We start from the raw sequence: 17,244 nt of genomic DNA on the forward strand, positions 1-17,244 counted from the left end.
ACCAGTCAAGCCGCTTTCGAATCCGTCTTCGAGATTCGAAAGCCGCTTTCCAGATTCGAAAGCCGCTCTTTCGCAAATCCATCATCCAAACACGTCACGTGATATCGCCAATTCACCATCTAGTGGGAAAATAGCAAAACATTACAATGGCTACTTTGACCCCTTCAAATCCACTCAACTAAAGTTGAGTAGCTTTGGACGTCTTGTGCTCATATATACCATTACAGACAACTATCGCTGACTTGCCATTTAATATAGGCTTACCATACGTCCTCTTTTAAGAGGATTTGTCCTCTTTTTTGACTTTTTTGAAAGTGTCCTCGGTGGACGCCCTTTTGTCCTCTTTTTTGAGATTTTGTCCTCTTTTTTTTAATTTAGGTCAGATTTAGAGCAAATCGCGAGTGATATGCCGCAAATTAGCACAGAAGTGAAGCTCCGGCGGGTATTTCGGAGTGAAAAAGGGTGATTTCAGCTCTGAGCGAAAAGATGACCTTTTTTTTCTATTTTTTTTTTTTAGTCATCCACCTGGCAATGCGGAGAGAAAAACGATATTTTGAGCTCTGAGCGGAAAGATGACCTTTTTTTTAGTCAACCGATCACAAAGTGGGAAATATTTACCGGTTTTTGAGAATTCTTGTCCGGTTTTGCAAGTCTGAAATTTCTGAAAAAGTGTCCTCATTTTAGATTTCCAAAATATGGTAAGCCTAATTTATTAGGTCACGACAGAAATAACAGAAAAAAATTCGTATGACCTGGGCGAAATCCGTTCGTCGAAAACAATTCCGTTCAATGCCAGAAACGAATTTACATTTACATTATTTACAAGATTGAACTCTTCTCAGCCTACTTCACCTGAACACAAATAGAGATATATGCTGTGCAATCAATCAACTTATCATCTGCGATGGAACTCTATGATCATCACTCTATGATGGAACCATAAGCATTGGAACAGTTCCAACTTTTGATAATATAGATTGTGAATCCTGAATATAACAGGCTATTATCGAAATATCTGGTGGGATGACGACCTGACCGCTTGACGATTTGCCTTTCCAGTTTCTATATCAGTATTTATATAGGACTAAAAGATACACCGCAGCTACTCGTTTTTTGTGGTGTTCATTGTGTTTTTCGACTACAATGGAAATTTACACCAGGCCAATATTCTTCTTTACGATTACTTATCTGCCGACTTGTAGCACCGGCCGATTCTAGACTTTTTGAGATACCACTTAAGCAGATCATAAATGGCGAGGCGGTGCCTAGATAAACCCCCAACCCTTGGAAAGGAATTCGGGGTCGACCTCGCAACCAATTGATGTTGCAACTGCGGATCGAACCCAGGGATATCTAGAACTCTAGGCATCCTTGCTAGCACCACGGGCCTACCTCGCCACACTACAGGTATTTAAACCTGAATCTGTCAAAGGACAATTTGGAATTAGCAGGCAAACATTATGATCAAATCTGCCTAGGAGTCTTCGAACCACTGATCTCTAAAATTCTTACCAAATATTTATACAGACGACGCGGTTGACCATATACATTTATTTAGTCAATTTGCATGTAACAAAAAAGCTGCCACGACATCGCACATGATATAAGATAAGCGGATAGTTGTTCATCTGGATGAAAACCGTAAAATTTCAAGCTCCTTGATCAAAAAGGGAATCGTCAGCGTCAGGCACGGCGGGCACCCAGAGCAAGCTCCTACGACTTATATACACTAGAGTTGACAGGAACGCTTCTCTGCTCTCCCAGCTCTTGAAAAATGCAAGAGTTGAGAGTCTATTCATCCCGCGGACAGCTTAGGACTGGGGCTGGGCATAATGATTTGAGTACTCAAATCTCAGTCGAGTATTAATTCTAATGATTGGAGTACAGATATTTAACGGCCTTTTCCACTAAAAGTAATATCAACAGCGAGAATTAAAGTTTTGATGGATATTTCAATATGAATATTATTCAATGATACATCAATTGCTGTGATTGGGTTCGAGTGGTGAGAAAAGATATTTGAATACCGAAATATACGTCCCTTTCTATTGAGAGTTATCATACCAACGATAATTACAATTTCAATACATTTTAGTCATAGTGGAGGATTTGTATTGTATGTTGTACGTTGTATAGGGTTACCATATTTTGGGATCCGAAAAGCTCCAGAACAGGAAAAGAAAACTGGCGATTTTGAACTTTTCGCACTGTGTTTACTAAAAAAATTCATCACTTTTACCCCATTTTTTACAAAACTATGACGTTCGGTCATGTTTTTGATCGCATTTTCATACTTTTTCTAGAAAAAGAGGAAAAATTCTCAAAATAGAGGGCATTCAGGCGTCCTCCGAGGACACTTGCAATTTATTGAAAAAACAGGACGTACGGTAACCGTAACGTTGTACGAAGGATAGTTTCGATTCTATTTTCCACTGCGGAAGCCTTGAATCGTCGATTTGTCTCAACACAGCTTCCAAAACACATAGCATAAAGCGTGCAAGTCAGTGGAAATGGTTGAGAAATACCAAATTATCTTCACGTGTGATAGAACTGAGATGAGTGTCTTTGTGGTCTTACGACACTCGAATGATTGACCCGATTTTGCCCAGCCCTTCTTGCGACACGCGATAGCTTATGAAAAAAAGTAACAAACTTAAACAGTAAACAGTAAAAACAGTCTGGAATTCTTCAGAGGTGCAGAACGCTACCGTCCCGACAGTATCTGTTTGGAACTCATTGTTTAAACCTCGCGAGATGCGCTAGATACTGCTGATCTTGCAGGGCGGCCGCGGCCGCAGCCCGCCTGTGCTGCGACTCCATCACGTGCTGCTCGTTGAAGGCTTGAAGATGCTGAGAAAACGGGTGAGGCTGGGAGGCCGCGGCCTGTTCCCTGGCGGCGATGGCGGATAGATGAGGCGCCGCCAGGCTCTGCTGCATGAGCGCGGCCTGAGCGACGGCGGCCTGCTGGTTGCGTATCATGGACTGCGTCAGCAACGGGTTGGCACCTGTGGCAGAAAGGTAAAGTTAAGATAGGCCAAACGGAGATAGATAGATAAACGAATTTCTTTTGCCTTTTGGAGTACTCAAGTAGGTTTGGCTAAGTTGCAAATTTTGATCTCAGGCTACTTCCGCTTCTAGTTAAACAGATTTTTTAGGCAATGGTCTTACTCTTACACTTTGAAATGTAGAAAGTAGTTTTATCGTAAGTAGGGCAAGTTTTTGTTGCAGTTAAATCCGTGGAAAGTTGCATTTATTTTTCACAAAAGTTGCATTAAAAGACCACATTTTGGTCGGTTGACTAAAATAAAAAAAAGGTCAACTTCCCAGTTCCACTCCCAAAATACGGTTATTCTCCATTGATTGACTAAAAAAAATAAGGTCAACTTTCCGACTCAGCTCCCGAAATACCCGAGCGTTACTTCAGTGCTGATTTACGATATTTCAGTAGAATTTGGCCGCGTATTTCACCAAAATTCTCAAAAAAACAGTGACCGATCTATTCAAACATACTACCAAATATTTCCGGTAAGTTGGTTGCATGAAAATCGAATAAACTTTCATTAAAAATCGAAAAAGTTGCGCGAAAAAAATTGGACAAAAGTTGCAAAAAGTTGCACTATAAGATTCCTTCAAACAGCTTAAAACAGCATTCTACATAACTTTCGAGTATTTAGGAAGCTGCCGGGAGCTGTAAAAAAAAGTTGCAAAAACTTGCCCCAATCATAAGTTTTCAACTTGTTCGAGAGAAATTGCATTGAAAACCATGCGAAATAGGCCCTGCATCACGGTAAGTTGACATTTTCGAGGCCTTTCTGTTTTTAGACGCATTCTACTTCTACTTGTAATTGATTTTTTTTTCGACCATGACGTGCATGACATACATATCAGCCTTTTCACATCCTCCATTTTTCTGTGACATCCTAATGAGTGATACTCAAAATACTTTTGCATATCCCTAGTGAGTATTGGACAACTGTGACAACTGGATAAACCTGTAACCTTGCAGTCTCCTTATCAATCTCCGTTGCTCACCTGATACAAGCGGATTCATGGCCTGCTGCATGGCTGCGTACGGGTTCAACAGCGGGTCACCGAGACCCGGTCCTGGTGGCGGCATCCCTGGAAGCGGCAGAGGGCCACCGGCCTGGGGCGGACCGCCAGTCTGGCTAGGCCCGTGTAGGTGCAGGTGCGAGTGTACGTGGGAATGAGAGTGGTGATGCAGCAGTTCGAGCTGGTATTGCTGCTCAGCTGCGGCCAGACGCTCGGCTTGCATTCTAAGTCGAAAAGAGAAATTCCGTATGTAACAGCCGGCAATTTTCTGTCGGATCAAAATTGCACGGAAGAATAAAATGTAGACGTTTTAGAATTTAATGTGTGAAAAGCTGTTTGACGTCTACATTACACTGACCAACAACAAAAAAACGTTTTTTTGAGTGCCAAAGATATTTTGATGGTTTCTAGGTATGTTTGGGCTGCTGAGTCCAAAAATGACATCCGTTTCTCTGAATTGGCTCTGCCTTTTGACTTTGAGATATCGATATTTTTTATGTATTTATATATTATTTATTTAATTTATCGTCGTAAGTAGAATACTTGGAATTACGCAGATTTAGAATCTTCTCGGCGATCCGTTCCTCACTCTGAGGCAGTACGCGACTCATAGACAAAAACTGCCCTCGAACTGGAGCTTGAGTAACATTTTACCGTACAAGAGAGAAAGAATTACTTCCGTATTTTAGCCAACAAGATGAACTTTGTTACTGCAAAGACATGGAAGGGCTTTTACTGAAAATGGAGGCATCTGATTGATTAGCGTGCTCCGACGGCTTACTAACTGAACTTTTGAGCGTTACTGAACGTAGTGTTTGGTGTTTGATTTAGAAAAACATGTTGTTTACCGCTAATAACGCCTAATTTTTATATTCTTTGCTCGATTTTCACATGAAACAGGACTCGCGTATAGAACGCTCTCTGCGTTAACGATTGCGTCTTCAACGATATCGCTTCAGAAATAGAACAATACCGTATGCACAGGGGCGTAGCCAGCCGAAAAAAAACGGGGGATATTTATTAAAACGGGGATATTTTTTGAAAAGATGATATTCTTTATGCTAACCACTTTATCGCGGTTTAATACACACAAATACCGATACAACAAGGGTAAGATAATCTCGTTTGTGTTTACGTCTTTATACACATGAACATTTGCCAGTTATCTTAAAATATAGCTCTATTATGCGCAGTCGCATGCTACAGTTACAAACGGAAGGCGCTTTTGACTTGCGCGCCACTATATGCCGACAGCGAGTTTCATGCGCGCGGGTCTTCATACAAAGCGCGCTCGAATCATGACTCAACGCAGCAGGTGATCGATGATCACCTCGCAAATCACAATGTATCAGATCAGATGGAAGTAGCAAACAAATTTCGATGACAGCGAGGTATCTTGACCTTAATTACCAAAGCGAGGATGTAATCACGAAAGTGCGCGCAGATCATATTACAGCACAGTGGAAGATCTCTCCATTTTGCGCTCAAACACGAACACTCGAACAGTGAAGACACGCAAATGAATTATAGTCTGTTGCCGTTTGATACAAACAATCTGGATTAATTTTGTTTCAAATCAATATGATTTTCACTGTCTGCCAAGATGGTGTAGTATTTTTGGTGTGTGGAGATGGAAAAGACTAATTACCGCTCGAGCTTGTGCGATTGCATCACGTGAATAACAGTGGCCTGGCGCAGGCTTAGGCTCGCGATCAAAATGCATTCCTAAACGCGTTTGCGGTGCAGAAGTGACAATTGCGAATTGTCGAGGCCAAGACTATAACTTCTGGTCATTACAATAGTACATCGAGTAGCACTATCACGCGCTGCGAGTCACAGAGCGGCCTAATTTTCCTAGCCTCCAATGTTTTACTACTGGCCAAGCGCGTTATAACAGGACAATCAGCAGATGCGCCAGAGGTCTGAGACACGAAACGGCTGGAGATCTGGAAACCCACACACAACAACCGAACTAAATGATCGCAAATTGGATCAATACTTAATAGATTCCATACAGAACATTTGATTAGTACGATCTGTTTTGGTACTGTAGGGATCTGCTATCTCTAATGATACAAGCCTAGCGCGCATGTTCTAAACGTTTGTTGACAATAGACTGTCAAACACGAAAACCAACTCGCGCGGTATCGAAATTTCAATGCGAGTGTTATTGTTACTGTCAGAGATGCCACTGGGATATTTCGGAAAAACCCAGAATTGGAGGCGAAATAAACCCAGAAAAACCCAGATCCTATATTTCACTCAAAAGACACGAGGTAGCTGTGAAAATGGAGCCTGATAGTCGTCGAATACACTCATACAGTCATTGAAGCCTTTGATATTGAATTTACAACAGTTCATAATACACATTTTGCTTGTTTAACACTGCGAATCGCACAAAAAACATGTTGTTTTCCTCTCGACACATCACAATGAAACAATTGGGGCGCAGCGTGAATACCTAATACTGTACCGGTACTAACTATATCATCGCGCTGCGAAAGTTCAATACAATGCCATCCGTTCCCTATTTCTAAGGATGATTTCATGTATTTTCAGAGACCTGAACAGATTGAAAGTAGCTTTCGATTGATTAATCTTACGACAATCACTTTTATTTGGAGTAATCACAGACATACCAATGTATAGTGGAAATAAATAACTGCCAAATCATGAAATTCAGGGTTAGGGTTAGGGTTCGAATGTGCTGATAACCAATGCCTCCTATTAACTTGTTAGGGGTGTCCAACTAACTAACTCTCTCTCTCTCTCTCTCCCTCTCTCTCTCTCTGAGTGTCCCTGTTGGAACTATAAATATACTCAGATAACAATAGGATTATATTAGTCGGATCATCACCTGGTCTGTTCATGTGTTTGTGCATACCATACCGTTACATGACATTTATCGATACAAGCCGAATTGTTCACCAAGTGCCGCGTTCGCTACTGGCAATCGTCCTATATGAACATGACTTTCTGCGACCTGGAAGTTACCATTCAATGAAGCTCCCTCGCATCAAGCCGAAGCCTCTCATTTTAGTAGTGAAATAGATTTTCAACACTCTGTCGTTACAATGACAGCAAATTCCATCGACAAAGGCGAACTCAAGTGCGTGCATTTTACGATATTGCGACCATACTAATCTAATAATTAATTTTCGAGCGTAAAACTGACCTGGCGAACTGGATGTTGAAAAAAACCCAGATTTCAAGGATAAAAACCCAGAAACCCAGATGATGCTCAAAAAACCCAGATCTGGGTGGAAAAACCCAGGAGTGGCATCTCTGGTTACTGTGACTTCTGGTTCTGTAACTGGATAATATCGTTCAGATGAGACGGGAGAGCCATGTGACTATGTGAGATGCGTTTTTCGGGCTTCCGTAGACGAGAGAACAATATGAGAAAAAGGCATGACCGCACTGCATTGTTCGATTGATCGATGGCGTAATGATGCCGCGCGGCAATTAGAGGATTATCGAATTGGATCAAGAAATATTAGATCAATGGAAATATATGTAAGACGGGGGTATTTCGAGCTTGGAAACGGGGGGTATCGGACATCGATTACCCCCCCCCCCCCCTGTCTACGCCACTGCGTATGCACACACTTGAAGAGATAGATGTGAACTTACAGAAGTTGCAGTATAAAAAGTGAAATTTACCTATGCCGAAATCTGCGTGTTTTGAGCACTTTTCCCAACAAAAATGTGGAATATCTCAAAGAATAGGGTGTATCCGGAAAAACTAATGTAATTTTTGGTTTCAGCGACATAAGAACGCCCTAAAACAGTAGTATACGAAGAGCCTTTTACCTATGTCACAATTTGCGTATATTTAGCACTTTTTGAACAAAAAATATGGGATATTTTTAAAAAATCGAGCTGGTTCAGGAAAAATAATGTCATTTTTGGATGCAGCGACCTGAAAATACCCCAAACACTTCCTTGGCACCAAAATATGTGTTGACCAGTGTTATCAATACCAATACTGTACTTATAGGATTATTTTCTGTTCACGATATTGGCAGTCGGCGGAATTCTCAGTGAATTTCATAAGTCTCCAATATCGTCGTAGATAGTTGCTTAAAAATGGTAAGAGGCCAAGTTAGATGAAATCTGGCTTTCGCGCATTAAATCAAAAGACACAGAGTGAAAATATTCGGTGACTTGTAATCGAGTCAAAAATTGGAAAATTCAAGATGACTCGACTTGAGTCAGTTTGGCAGTTGAAGACATACCTCTCAAAAGTCAAACGTTCCGTGTTATAGGCCTCGATCTGCGCGGCTGCCAAGACGCCGTGGGGCGTGGCCAACGACGCCGGATGAGCGCCGGGCGGTAAAGAGTTGAGAATTTGGGCTGAAAACAAGAAAAAACACCGTCAATCTCCCTAGCGGCGGCAAGAATTTACCAAAGATAACAAAGTGGGTCGTCATATGTGGATTAGCGTTGTTCAAAAATAGCTTTTTTTCCGCACTTACACGGCTAGTTGGTAAAATTGTTGGATTGGCGCTGCACATCAAATACGGCCCCTTCCAGCATGTACTGTGCGGTGTAGTTATAAAAGTAAATAAATGTTGTCCGAAGAATAATACACGACAAATTTGACTCAAATTCAACCAGTGGAAGCCAAGTTATTGGAGTCGAAATTTTTGGATTTGAACAAAAAAAAATGGTATTTACGGTGGGAAATTCTATCAGTTAGCTATGCTACTGCAACAAGTAACACATTAGGTTTTAGCCAACAACTAATTATTACTATATTATAGTTATCTGCGGCATCAAAAAGCACCAATTATGCCGCTCTAACTGCTATTGGGGAGTCATTTTTATTTTCCCTATAGCATTCTTTGATTTCTATACCGCAAAATTTCAAGAAACAATTGGGAACAGCAGACCCGGGTTGATGAAATCTCCAGTATAAAATCGCAATGTCAGACTTATGATATTGTTGACCTCAGGTGAGGCATCATATTTTTAAAATTTTTATTAAATTAATACACCACACAATTGCGATATGATAAAAAGATAGGAGGGTGTCCAAACGACTTGGAGTATTCCTTCAATTAGATACCCACCTTGTGACGAGCGGGGGCGGCTTACCTTGGTATTGGTGCAGCTGTTCCAAGGTGGGCATGTGCTGCTGTGGTATCCCGTGCAGGGCGGCCAGCTGTCCGGGATGCAGCTGGGCGGCCAGGTTGTGACTCATCATCTCTTGCGATTTCAGTTCGCCCAGTTTCGCGAGTCGCTCTCTCTCGCGAATCTCTCTCTCGGCCGTTTCCGGGTCCACTCCCTGAGAGAAAGGAGAGAGAAAGCGTTATACTCCGTTTCCGTCAGAAGAAACGAAGTGGCAATTACCGAGATGTCAAAATTACTTGAAGAAGACAAAGGAAATTAAATTCCGAATGTATCTCGGTAACTGGTTTCAAAATGTAACATTCTTTCACCAGATAATTTGTGATTGCGATATGCGTCTTCACGACTAATATGAAATAACTGAAGACACTTATGACTCGAGACTAGGACGGCGAAGACAGTCATTTCATTGTAACTTCCAAGGATAGTAAAGTCACGACATTATTGGTATTTCATCTATCAGTTTTGATATTTGTAATAGGGCAAGAAACTGATAGGACTGAGAAAAATTACGATACTATGAATGCGAGACATTCTATATCACTCGAGTTGAGTTCAAAAAGTGGGTTGAATGGCTTTGACTCGGACTTGACTCGAGTCAAAACTACAAAAGTGAGATTGACTCGTGACTCGGAACCTTGAGACTTGGTTACAACCCTGCTACAAACCGGCGTGATTTTTGGAAATCTATCAGCTACGGGACTATTTCAGATAGTTTTCATGACCATTTCAGTAATGGCAATGACAAAAATAGACAGTATAATATAACTGTAACATTGCAATAAACTGACACAAACTTACCGCCAAACGGTAGTATTGGTACAGGGGGTGGGCCTGTCCCATCTGCATGCTGGCCTCCGCGGCCATGGCGTGTCTCTGGGCGTCCATGTTCGCGATGTTACGAAGGTGCTGCAACGCAGACATGTCCGGCCCCAAGCCGGCGCCGGGCGGCACAAATGCCCCGGACGAGGGCCTACATAAAAAGTGCGCTTTGAATCAGCAAGTTTAAGCTAAGAAGACGTTTTAAATAAAACTCGCCACATGTCGAGAGCACAATGTAGCAAATTTTGCATGATGTACCAAACTGCCCAAAACTAGCGTAAGCTAAGGAGGCTTTTCAAATAAAATGAGTTACATTTTGAAACTACCAATTTTTGCAGAATAATAGAGGCTAGCAAACAGCAAAATGAAATCAAAAGTCTTTAAAGGCGGCACTACCTTGCAGCAACTCCACGTCACATAACTCATTTACTATCAAAATCGAATAGAACTTTCTGATACGCCGGCATTTGTCGCCATCATATTTTCGGTTAATTTTGAATTCCGAGGATAAGCAGTCCGTGGAGTTTGCTTCTGAAAAGACTATCGGACCAACATAACATCGATGTGTAACTGAATAATTGATTTATATTAAAATAAATCCAAGAATTTTTCGGCTGACACTCGTCAGGGGTGATTGTCAGCCACTAGTAGAGAATTCAAATAAACCTTGTGCATCTCTGTTCTTTCCCATTCTCTATTTGTTGCTGACAATTACCCCTGACGAGTGTGAGTCCTTTTCAATATGAATATTACGGTATGTGATTTAAAATTAATTTTGAAATGTCACCCTAGGCTGAAAAGTTTGAGACAAAAAAGTAATCCCCACCTGTGGTGGTGATCGAACCCAGCGCTTGTAGTAGGCGTACTCCTTGAAACGCTAGCCCGGCCCGCCGACGACGACCTGTACTGCCCCGGATGATTTAGCCCGGATTGTCCCGGCGGGGCAGCCGACTCCCTCCTCTGCCTGGGCTGCGGGTGCTCGACCCTCTCGTCCCTGGTCCGTTCCACTTTGGGCGGCTGCGGGGTGGCGGGTTTCTTATGCTGCATGAGGCGGACCAGGGCGTCCTGGTCGTTGGGCTTTTTCCTTTCTTCACGCTGCCTGTCCTGGCGTCGTTTTCTGGAGGCTTCGTCCGCGGCGAATACAAAGTCGGTCCGGAAACACGAGTCGCCGCCTCGGTCCAGTGTTTTCACAAATCTGTGAATACATCAACATTGAGTCACAACCAGGGTTGCAATGAGTCGAGTCACGATTTTTTTGTGACTCGACTTGACTCGAGTAAAAAATACAAAACTAAGATTGACTTGTGACTCGCAACCTTGCGACTTGGTCACGACGCTGGTCACAACACCAGAGAGGACCAATCCCAAATCTAGTATCCGCTTAATTTCTGGCGCTTTCGGGGTTGCCGGAATTAATTTCCATAATGGGCCGGATGTTCTTAGATTTGGCGCCCAATCTCAGAGTTACAGAAGTTGGTTGAGATCTAGGGGAAGTCCCAGGCATTTGAGCATGTGACCCTAGTGTCCTATATGGTATCGACACAGGCAAATCTCAAGCCTCAGTGAAATTGTATCACGTCACAATTTCCATTTGGCTACAGGCAATTTGACGGTCATTTTTGACCGGCTTGCCGAGCATTAAATTTGGTAAATCGAGTATCAATCGAAAGCTGACTCTGCACTGATTACGAAAATATAAATTTTATTCCGCTCGTGGCCCTGGAACTCCCACAATCAGCCTCGAATTTTTCATAGTCAAGGAGATTGGCATTGGGACGCAACAATGCTGTCGGGCTCTTTTTCTCTTGAGCTACTCTCTCGTTTTGCCAGACAGCATCGTTGCGTCCCAATGCCAATCTCCAGAACAATGAAAAATTCGAGGCTGATTGTGGGAGTTCCAGGGCCACGAGCGGAATAAAATATTTTCGTAATCAGTGCAGAGTCAGCTTTCGATTGATACTCGATTTATCAAATTTAATGCTCGGCAAGCCCGTCAAAAATGACCGTCAAATTGCCTGTAGCCAAATGGAAATTGTGACGTGATACAATTTCACTGAGGCGTGAGATTTGCCTGTGTCGACACCATATAGGACACTATGATGTGACTCTATAAACACAAAACTGGCCCCAACACTGAAATTACCTTTGAAGAGACTTTGGAGGTTCTGTATACAATTGAATAATAAATTGATACTCAAATAAACCTAAATATTTTCGGCCGACACTCAAAATATCAAATATATCCTCATCATATATACCAAACTTCTTTTCAATTCTCTACTAACCGATGGAGATCACTTCTGAAAGTGTCAGCCGATTCCGAGAATACTATTAGGATTTATTTCAATATAAATATTTTATTCAACTAACCTCTATATATATATATATTATCCTAACCCTAAATCTAACCCCAAGCAAGTGAGTTTGTGTCATATGATTTCAATGTGCAGGAGCGTATGTAGAATTGCCTATGGGCTAGATCACGACTCGAAAATGCGTTACTAAGCCACGAGTCAATCCATATTTTTACAACACTGAGTAAAGAAATTTGAGTTATTCAGATACGTAACAAGGGTCATACTAATAACTGCCCCGGACAAGCAATACACGCAAAGTCTATAAGGCACTTTATCAACATAAGGCACTTTACAACACTTTACAACACTATAAGGCACTTTACAACACTTTACCTTGCACTGTGTCCGTAGCTGCACGGTATCTCCACCGGTACCGGGGTCATTGGTCGGACGTACTCCACGTCCGAATCGTCATCGTCTCGCGAGGGTCCCCGGGGGTGAGCGGGGGGCCGGAAACGTTCGGGCATCGATATATGATTTGGTGGTTGACTGTAAAACGAGGGTGAAATTTTTTTCAAAAATGCAGCCACACCGATTTCGTACCTAGAGTCTCAAGTCACGTCGGGTCGAGTCAATAACTTTCCAGAGGTGGTCAGTGACAAAGCACTGGCTACTTGATAAAATTGTTAGGTTACCTAATTTAAGCCTACACACCAAATTTGGTTCAATTCCAATCAGTAGCCGCATTGCTACAGGAGAACAAAGTTTCTATTTATTATATAAAAATAAATAACAAAAAATTTGAAAATTTTCTGTTCACCCCATGAAAGTGTTAGGTTGTCTATAGAAACGATATCCACCAAATTTGGTTCAATTCCAATCAGTGGAAGCGGAGTTATTGCCGTCGAAAAATTTGGATTGGAATAAAATAGTATTTACGGTGGGCACGACTATAATAAATAATTAAAGAATTGGTCACCGTAAATACTATTTTATTCATAATGCAAATTTTTCGACGGCAATTCGCAAAAGTAGCCTGGATGGTGGGTAATCCCAGAATTGTGAATGAAAAACTTGAATAGCTTTGCGTCAAATTTGTTACACATCGTTTTTGTAAACAACTCAACAATTTATGGGGTTGACAGAAGAATTTAAAAAATACCTCAAACTTTTTTCATAATTAATTCAAAATTTTCGAACTCCTGCGCGTTCACATCTACTAGTTGGAAGCGGGCCAATTTTGGCGTGCAGCGTTTTATTTAGGGAACATAACAATTTAATCAGTGAATATTGTCTTTCTTTTTCTTTCGGCATATCGTGGCCGATGGCCATGTACGGTTAATTGGTTATTGTAATAAAATGAAAATCTTACAAAACTTGATCTTCTAAAACTGCGAAGAATGGACATAAGCTACTCCGAGTGATTCTACAGCGACGTTGTATTGAATAAACGCCATAATTTCACGGAACCGCCTTACCTCAAAGATTGCGATGTTGGAAAACCAGGGTCCCTAGAAGTCTGCGGCTGCACCGGTGCGCCCGATTGTCCCGTCCTCGGGGGCTGATGATACGGGTAAGCCTCCTGCTTAATAACCCGACTAACTGCGTCTCGCGATACATGCGACGTAGAAGCGTGCGCCACCTCTCTAGTTACCGGCGACTGGGACCGGACCTCCTCTTTTACAGTGGGCCGGTCCATGTTTGCGTTGATTATGATCTTGTCCATAAACCGCGGGTCAAAAGGGAAGCCACGTTGGCCGCTAGGACCGGGGTATGGTTTGTAGTTTGACTTGTCTGGGCGGGCAGGGTGGTCCGGTCGTGATGTTGTGGGTTGGTCCGGTCCTGTATCTTGGGGTGGCGGACGTGTGGAGTCCCGGGCGGGCTGTTCGATTGAGGCGGTCGGTCTCAAACCGTTTGCGGTGGTCACAGTGGTGGAGGCGCGCGGCGGAGAATGCTGTAAAACACGATAAATCACTTTTTTTTTTCTAGATGCGCCACGACTCTGATGACTCGACTCGAGTCATTTTCTTAAAATACGAAAATGACTCGACTCGAGTCAATTAGTGTATTGACTCGACTTGGACTCAAGTCATTACGCTTGATTCGAACCAATTCATATGACTCAAGACTCAAGACGGGCCAAGACCGACATTTCATTGTAATTTCGAACAGTAAAGTAACCGCACTATTGGGATTTCGTCTATCGGTACTGGTACTTGAAAACGAGACATGACTTGAGTCAAGTCGAGTCACAAAGAAATCGAGACTTGAATAAAACAGTATTTACGGTGACCAATTCTTTAATTATTTATTATAGTGGTGCCCACCATAAATACTATTTTATTCAAATCCAAATTTTTCGACAATAACTCCGCTTCCACTGGTTGGAATTGAACCAAATTTGGTGAACATCATTTCTATAGACAGTCTGCAACTTTCATGGGGTGAACAGAAAATTTTGAAATTTTTTGTTATTTATTTTTATATAATAAATAGAAACTTTCTTCACCTGTAGCAATGCGGCTACTGGTTGGAATTGAACCAAATTTGGTGTGCAGGCTTAAATTAGGTAACCTAACAATTTTATCAAGTAGCCAGCGCGATTTGAGAAAAAAATTCATTTTTGAAGAGCCCTAATCTACAATATGTACAGTACATCAACAATGGAACTAGAGCAAGAGAGTTTTATGAGACATAAAAACAATTCAAAGTAAGGACAGTAAGGCAACCGTGCATATAATAACGAGTATTTTACCGTGCTATTTCCTGGTCCAGGTATCGCGTTTTGATTCTGAGATATCCCCGTGTGCGCCACAGTGGCGTACCGGCCCCCGGTTATCGCCCCGGGACACATGGCCAGTTTCGATATGGCCTCCAGCTCAGACGGCTTGACCCCAAGTCTCTGCGAAGTCTGCGTGGCGGGGACAAACGGCCCTACGCTGGGCATGTAATTCTCGGACGCTTTGATAACGGGGGTTACGTTGTCGGGGGCCGGCACGGGGGCCGCGAATTTGTCCGTCTCGTGGGGCACGACCCGGGGCTTGACCGGGGGTAGAATTTTTCTGGGTGGGGTGTAGCTTTGGATTTCTCGCTCCGGGCCGGATACGTTGGAATCGGCGGGCGGTCTGAAAAGAAGGACCGGTCAGAGGGTGTCTAAGTTGTCTAAGGTGTCTAAGCAATTGTGACAGAATGACTTGAGTGGAATCGGAAAATGAAAGTCAAAAAGTAGTTTCAAAATTAAGATTTGGTCGCGCAAGCTCAATGATGACGCTATAAACGGGCACGATCCTTAAAAATATATTCAGCAGTTACTCTATTTCACTCGGTTCCAATCACGATTTCACAAATAAAAGGTATACAAACTTATTCCAAAATGATTTTCCGAAGAGCTTCTTGGAGATACAGAACCTCAATACACAATTGAATATTCATATTGAAATGAACCCGAATATTTTCGGCTGACACTCGTCAGGGGCAATCGTCAGCAACGCGTAGAGAGTTAGAAAGAACTTCATGTATCAACAATCGCATCACAAAATATGACGTCGCCCGTATGGAATTTCGAAAATGTGCTACATTGATTCTAATTTGGAATCTCATCTAAATATTAGCTTCTTACAGATTACAGACCTTCAATATACTATTGAGAAGTATATTGGCATTGAAAGTAGTTTTGATTACGACACATTCAGTTATTCAATACGCATGAATTGGTATTAATATCGTAACAGCTATTGATATCTACCAAGCATAAATAAAGGTACGCATATGCGATATCAGTGATGTTTTACAACAAGGACAAACAAACGTACGCCGAGCGATCTTGTAAGAACGATTTGCGCGGAGTATTCTCAGTACGTGGCTCGTCGTTCTGAAAAAAAATACCGCCGGTTAAAAGTTTGACACGTCTAAAATTCATCGGAAAATTGTCGGGGAAAAAAAACGCGAATGAATTTCCGTTACTGGTAGCAACCACGAGAAAAGCTTCCAACAAAATAGGTACCAAATTAGCACCAGGACGTCCGTCGGGTTTCCGCAAAAATTACAGTTAATCACACCTCAATCCACATACGCACAATCATCGTAACAGACTGACTACAGTACTATAGCGAAGGTGTGAGATAATATATCGTTTGATAGCCGCAAAGACCAACCGTCATAAATTTTGATGAATCGTTTTCTCGCAATAGTCTGCTGTGTTTTTGCGGGTAAAACAAGGTAAAGACGCTAAGCCCTTAATGAAAACGCGGGATTTAATAAGCAAAGACCGTTATTAAGACACCGTTTACGTCCTAAGTGACCTTAAAATTACAAAGCACCATTTGTCTATGTACCACGATAATCGCAGGGCAATTACAGCCCAGGAGACACGCTTGCATTGAAATAACTCTGCGGGCCACTCATGTCATCATCTAATTCGATTGATTTAAGGCAGATTCAAGTGCGCAATAACGGGTAATTGATTTTGAGGCTTCGATGCTCGATACACAGGGAAAATAGTGATAAATATGGAATTTAAATTTTGAAAACGGTCCAAAACACCAATGTGTTATGAGCCACTATCGCGGTTGTCGGAATATTTTGAGCCAGATCCAAAACGCTTGCATTCAAACGAAATTCAGGTTCTGGTGTTGGCACACCGTGAAAGAAATTTCAGAGTAGGTAACTCATACCGTCCCGATCTGAAATCTATCAAACATTCAGAATTGACCAGAATTTTAAAATCTAGGATGACTAATTCAACTGGTATTAAAAATGTGCGAGAGGCTGTCACCTCGTCAGATTCGTTTTTAGGCCGCTTTGGAGTAGTAGTAGTGTCGACGTCTTGCTCCGTCTTTATGTCTGCCGGCCATTCCCGCTTTGTCAACTTCTGAAAAATATTTTCAGTTAAAATTTCTGAGAACCTTCAAAAATTTTGTGCGTGAGAATTTCGAGAAAGGAA

At 42.1% G+C, this 17,244-nt stretch overlaps 2 protein-coding genes across 7 annotated transcripts in view; one reads left to right on the forward strand and one right to left on the reverse strand.

The window, feature by feature from the left end:
* LOC145437617 (uncharacterized) overlaps window positions 1-17,244 on the forward strand; it is a 299,426-nt gene that overhangs the window by 255,871 nt on the left and 26,311 nt on the right. The window lies entirely within an intron of this gene.
* Window positions 1,537-17,244, reverse strand: part of LOC145437604 (uncharacterized) — a 37,891-nt gene continuing 22,183 nt past the window's right edge. For all 3 annotated transcript variants that reach the window (XM_080314873.1, XM_080314874.1, XM_080314875.1), the window contains exons 16-26: window positions 17,077-17,172; window positions 16,115-16,173; window positions 15,058-15,427; window positions 13,781-14,256; window positions 12,696-12,851; window positions 10,832-11,200; window positions 9,985-10,156; window positions 9,151-9,340; window positions 8,289-8,406; window positions 4,033-4,274; window positions 1,537-3,005 (exon numbers count right to left, since the gene is read on the reverse strand). In XM_080314873.1, coding sequence (XP_080170999.1) covers window positions 2,734-3,005; window positions 4,033-4,274; window positions 8,289-8,406; window positions 9,151-9,340; window positions 9,985-10,156; window positions 10,832-11,200; window positions 12,696-12,851; window positions 13,781-14,256; window positions 15,058-15,427; window positions 16,115-16,173; window positions 17,077-17,172 — 2,520 coding nt within the window. In that variant the 3' untranslated portion in view covers window positions 1,537-2,733. The remainder of the gene's footprint in view (window positions 3,006-4,032; window positions 4,275-8,288; window positions 8,407-9,150; window positions 9,341-9,984; window positions 10,157-10,831; window positions 11,201-12,695; window positions 12,852-13,780; window positions 14,257-15,057; window positions 15,428-16,114; window positions 16,174-17,076; window positions 17,173-17,244) is intronic.

The sequence above is a fragment of the Botryllus schlosseri genome, chromosome 4 (assembly GCF_051294905.1).
Source record: "Botryllus schlosseri isolate E-star chromosome 4, Bs_hap1, whole genome shotgun sequence".
Lineage (NCBI taxonomy): Eukaryota > Metazoa > Chordata > Ascidiacea > Stolidobranchia > Styelidae > Botryllus > Botryllus schlosseri.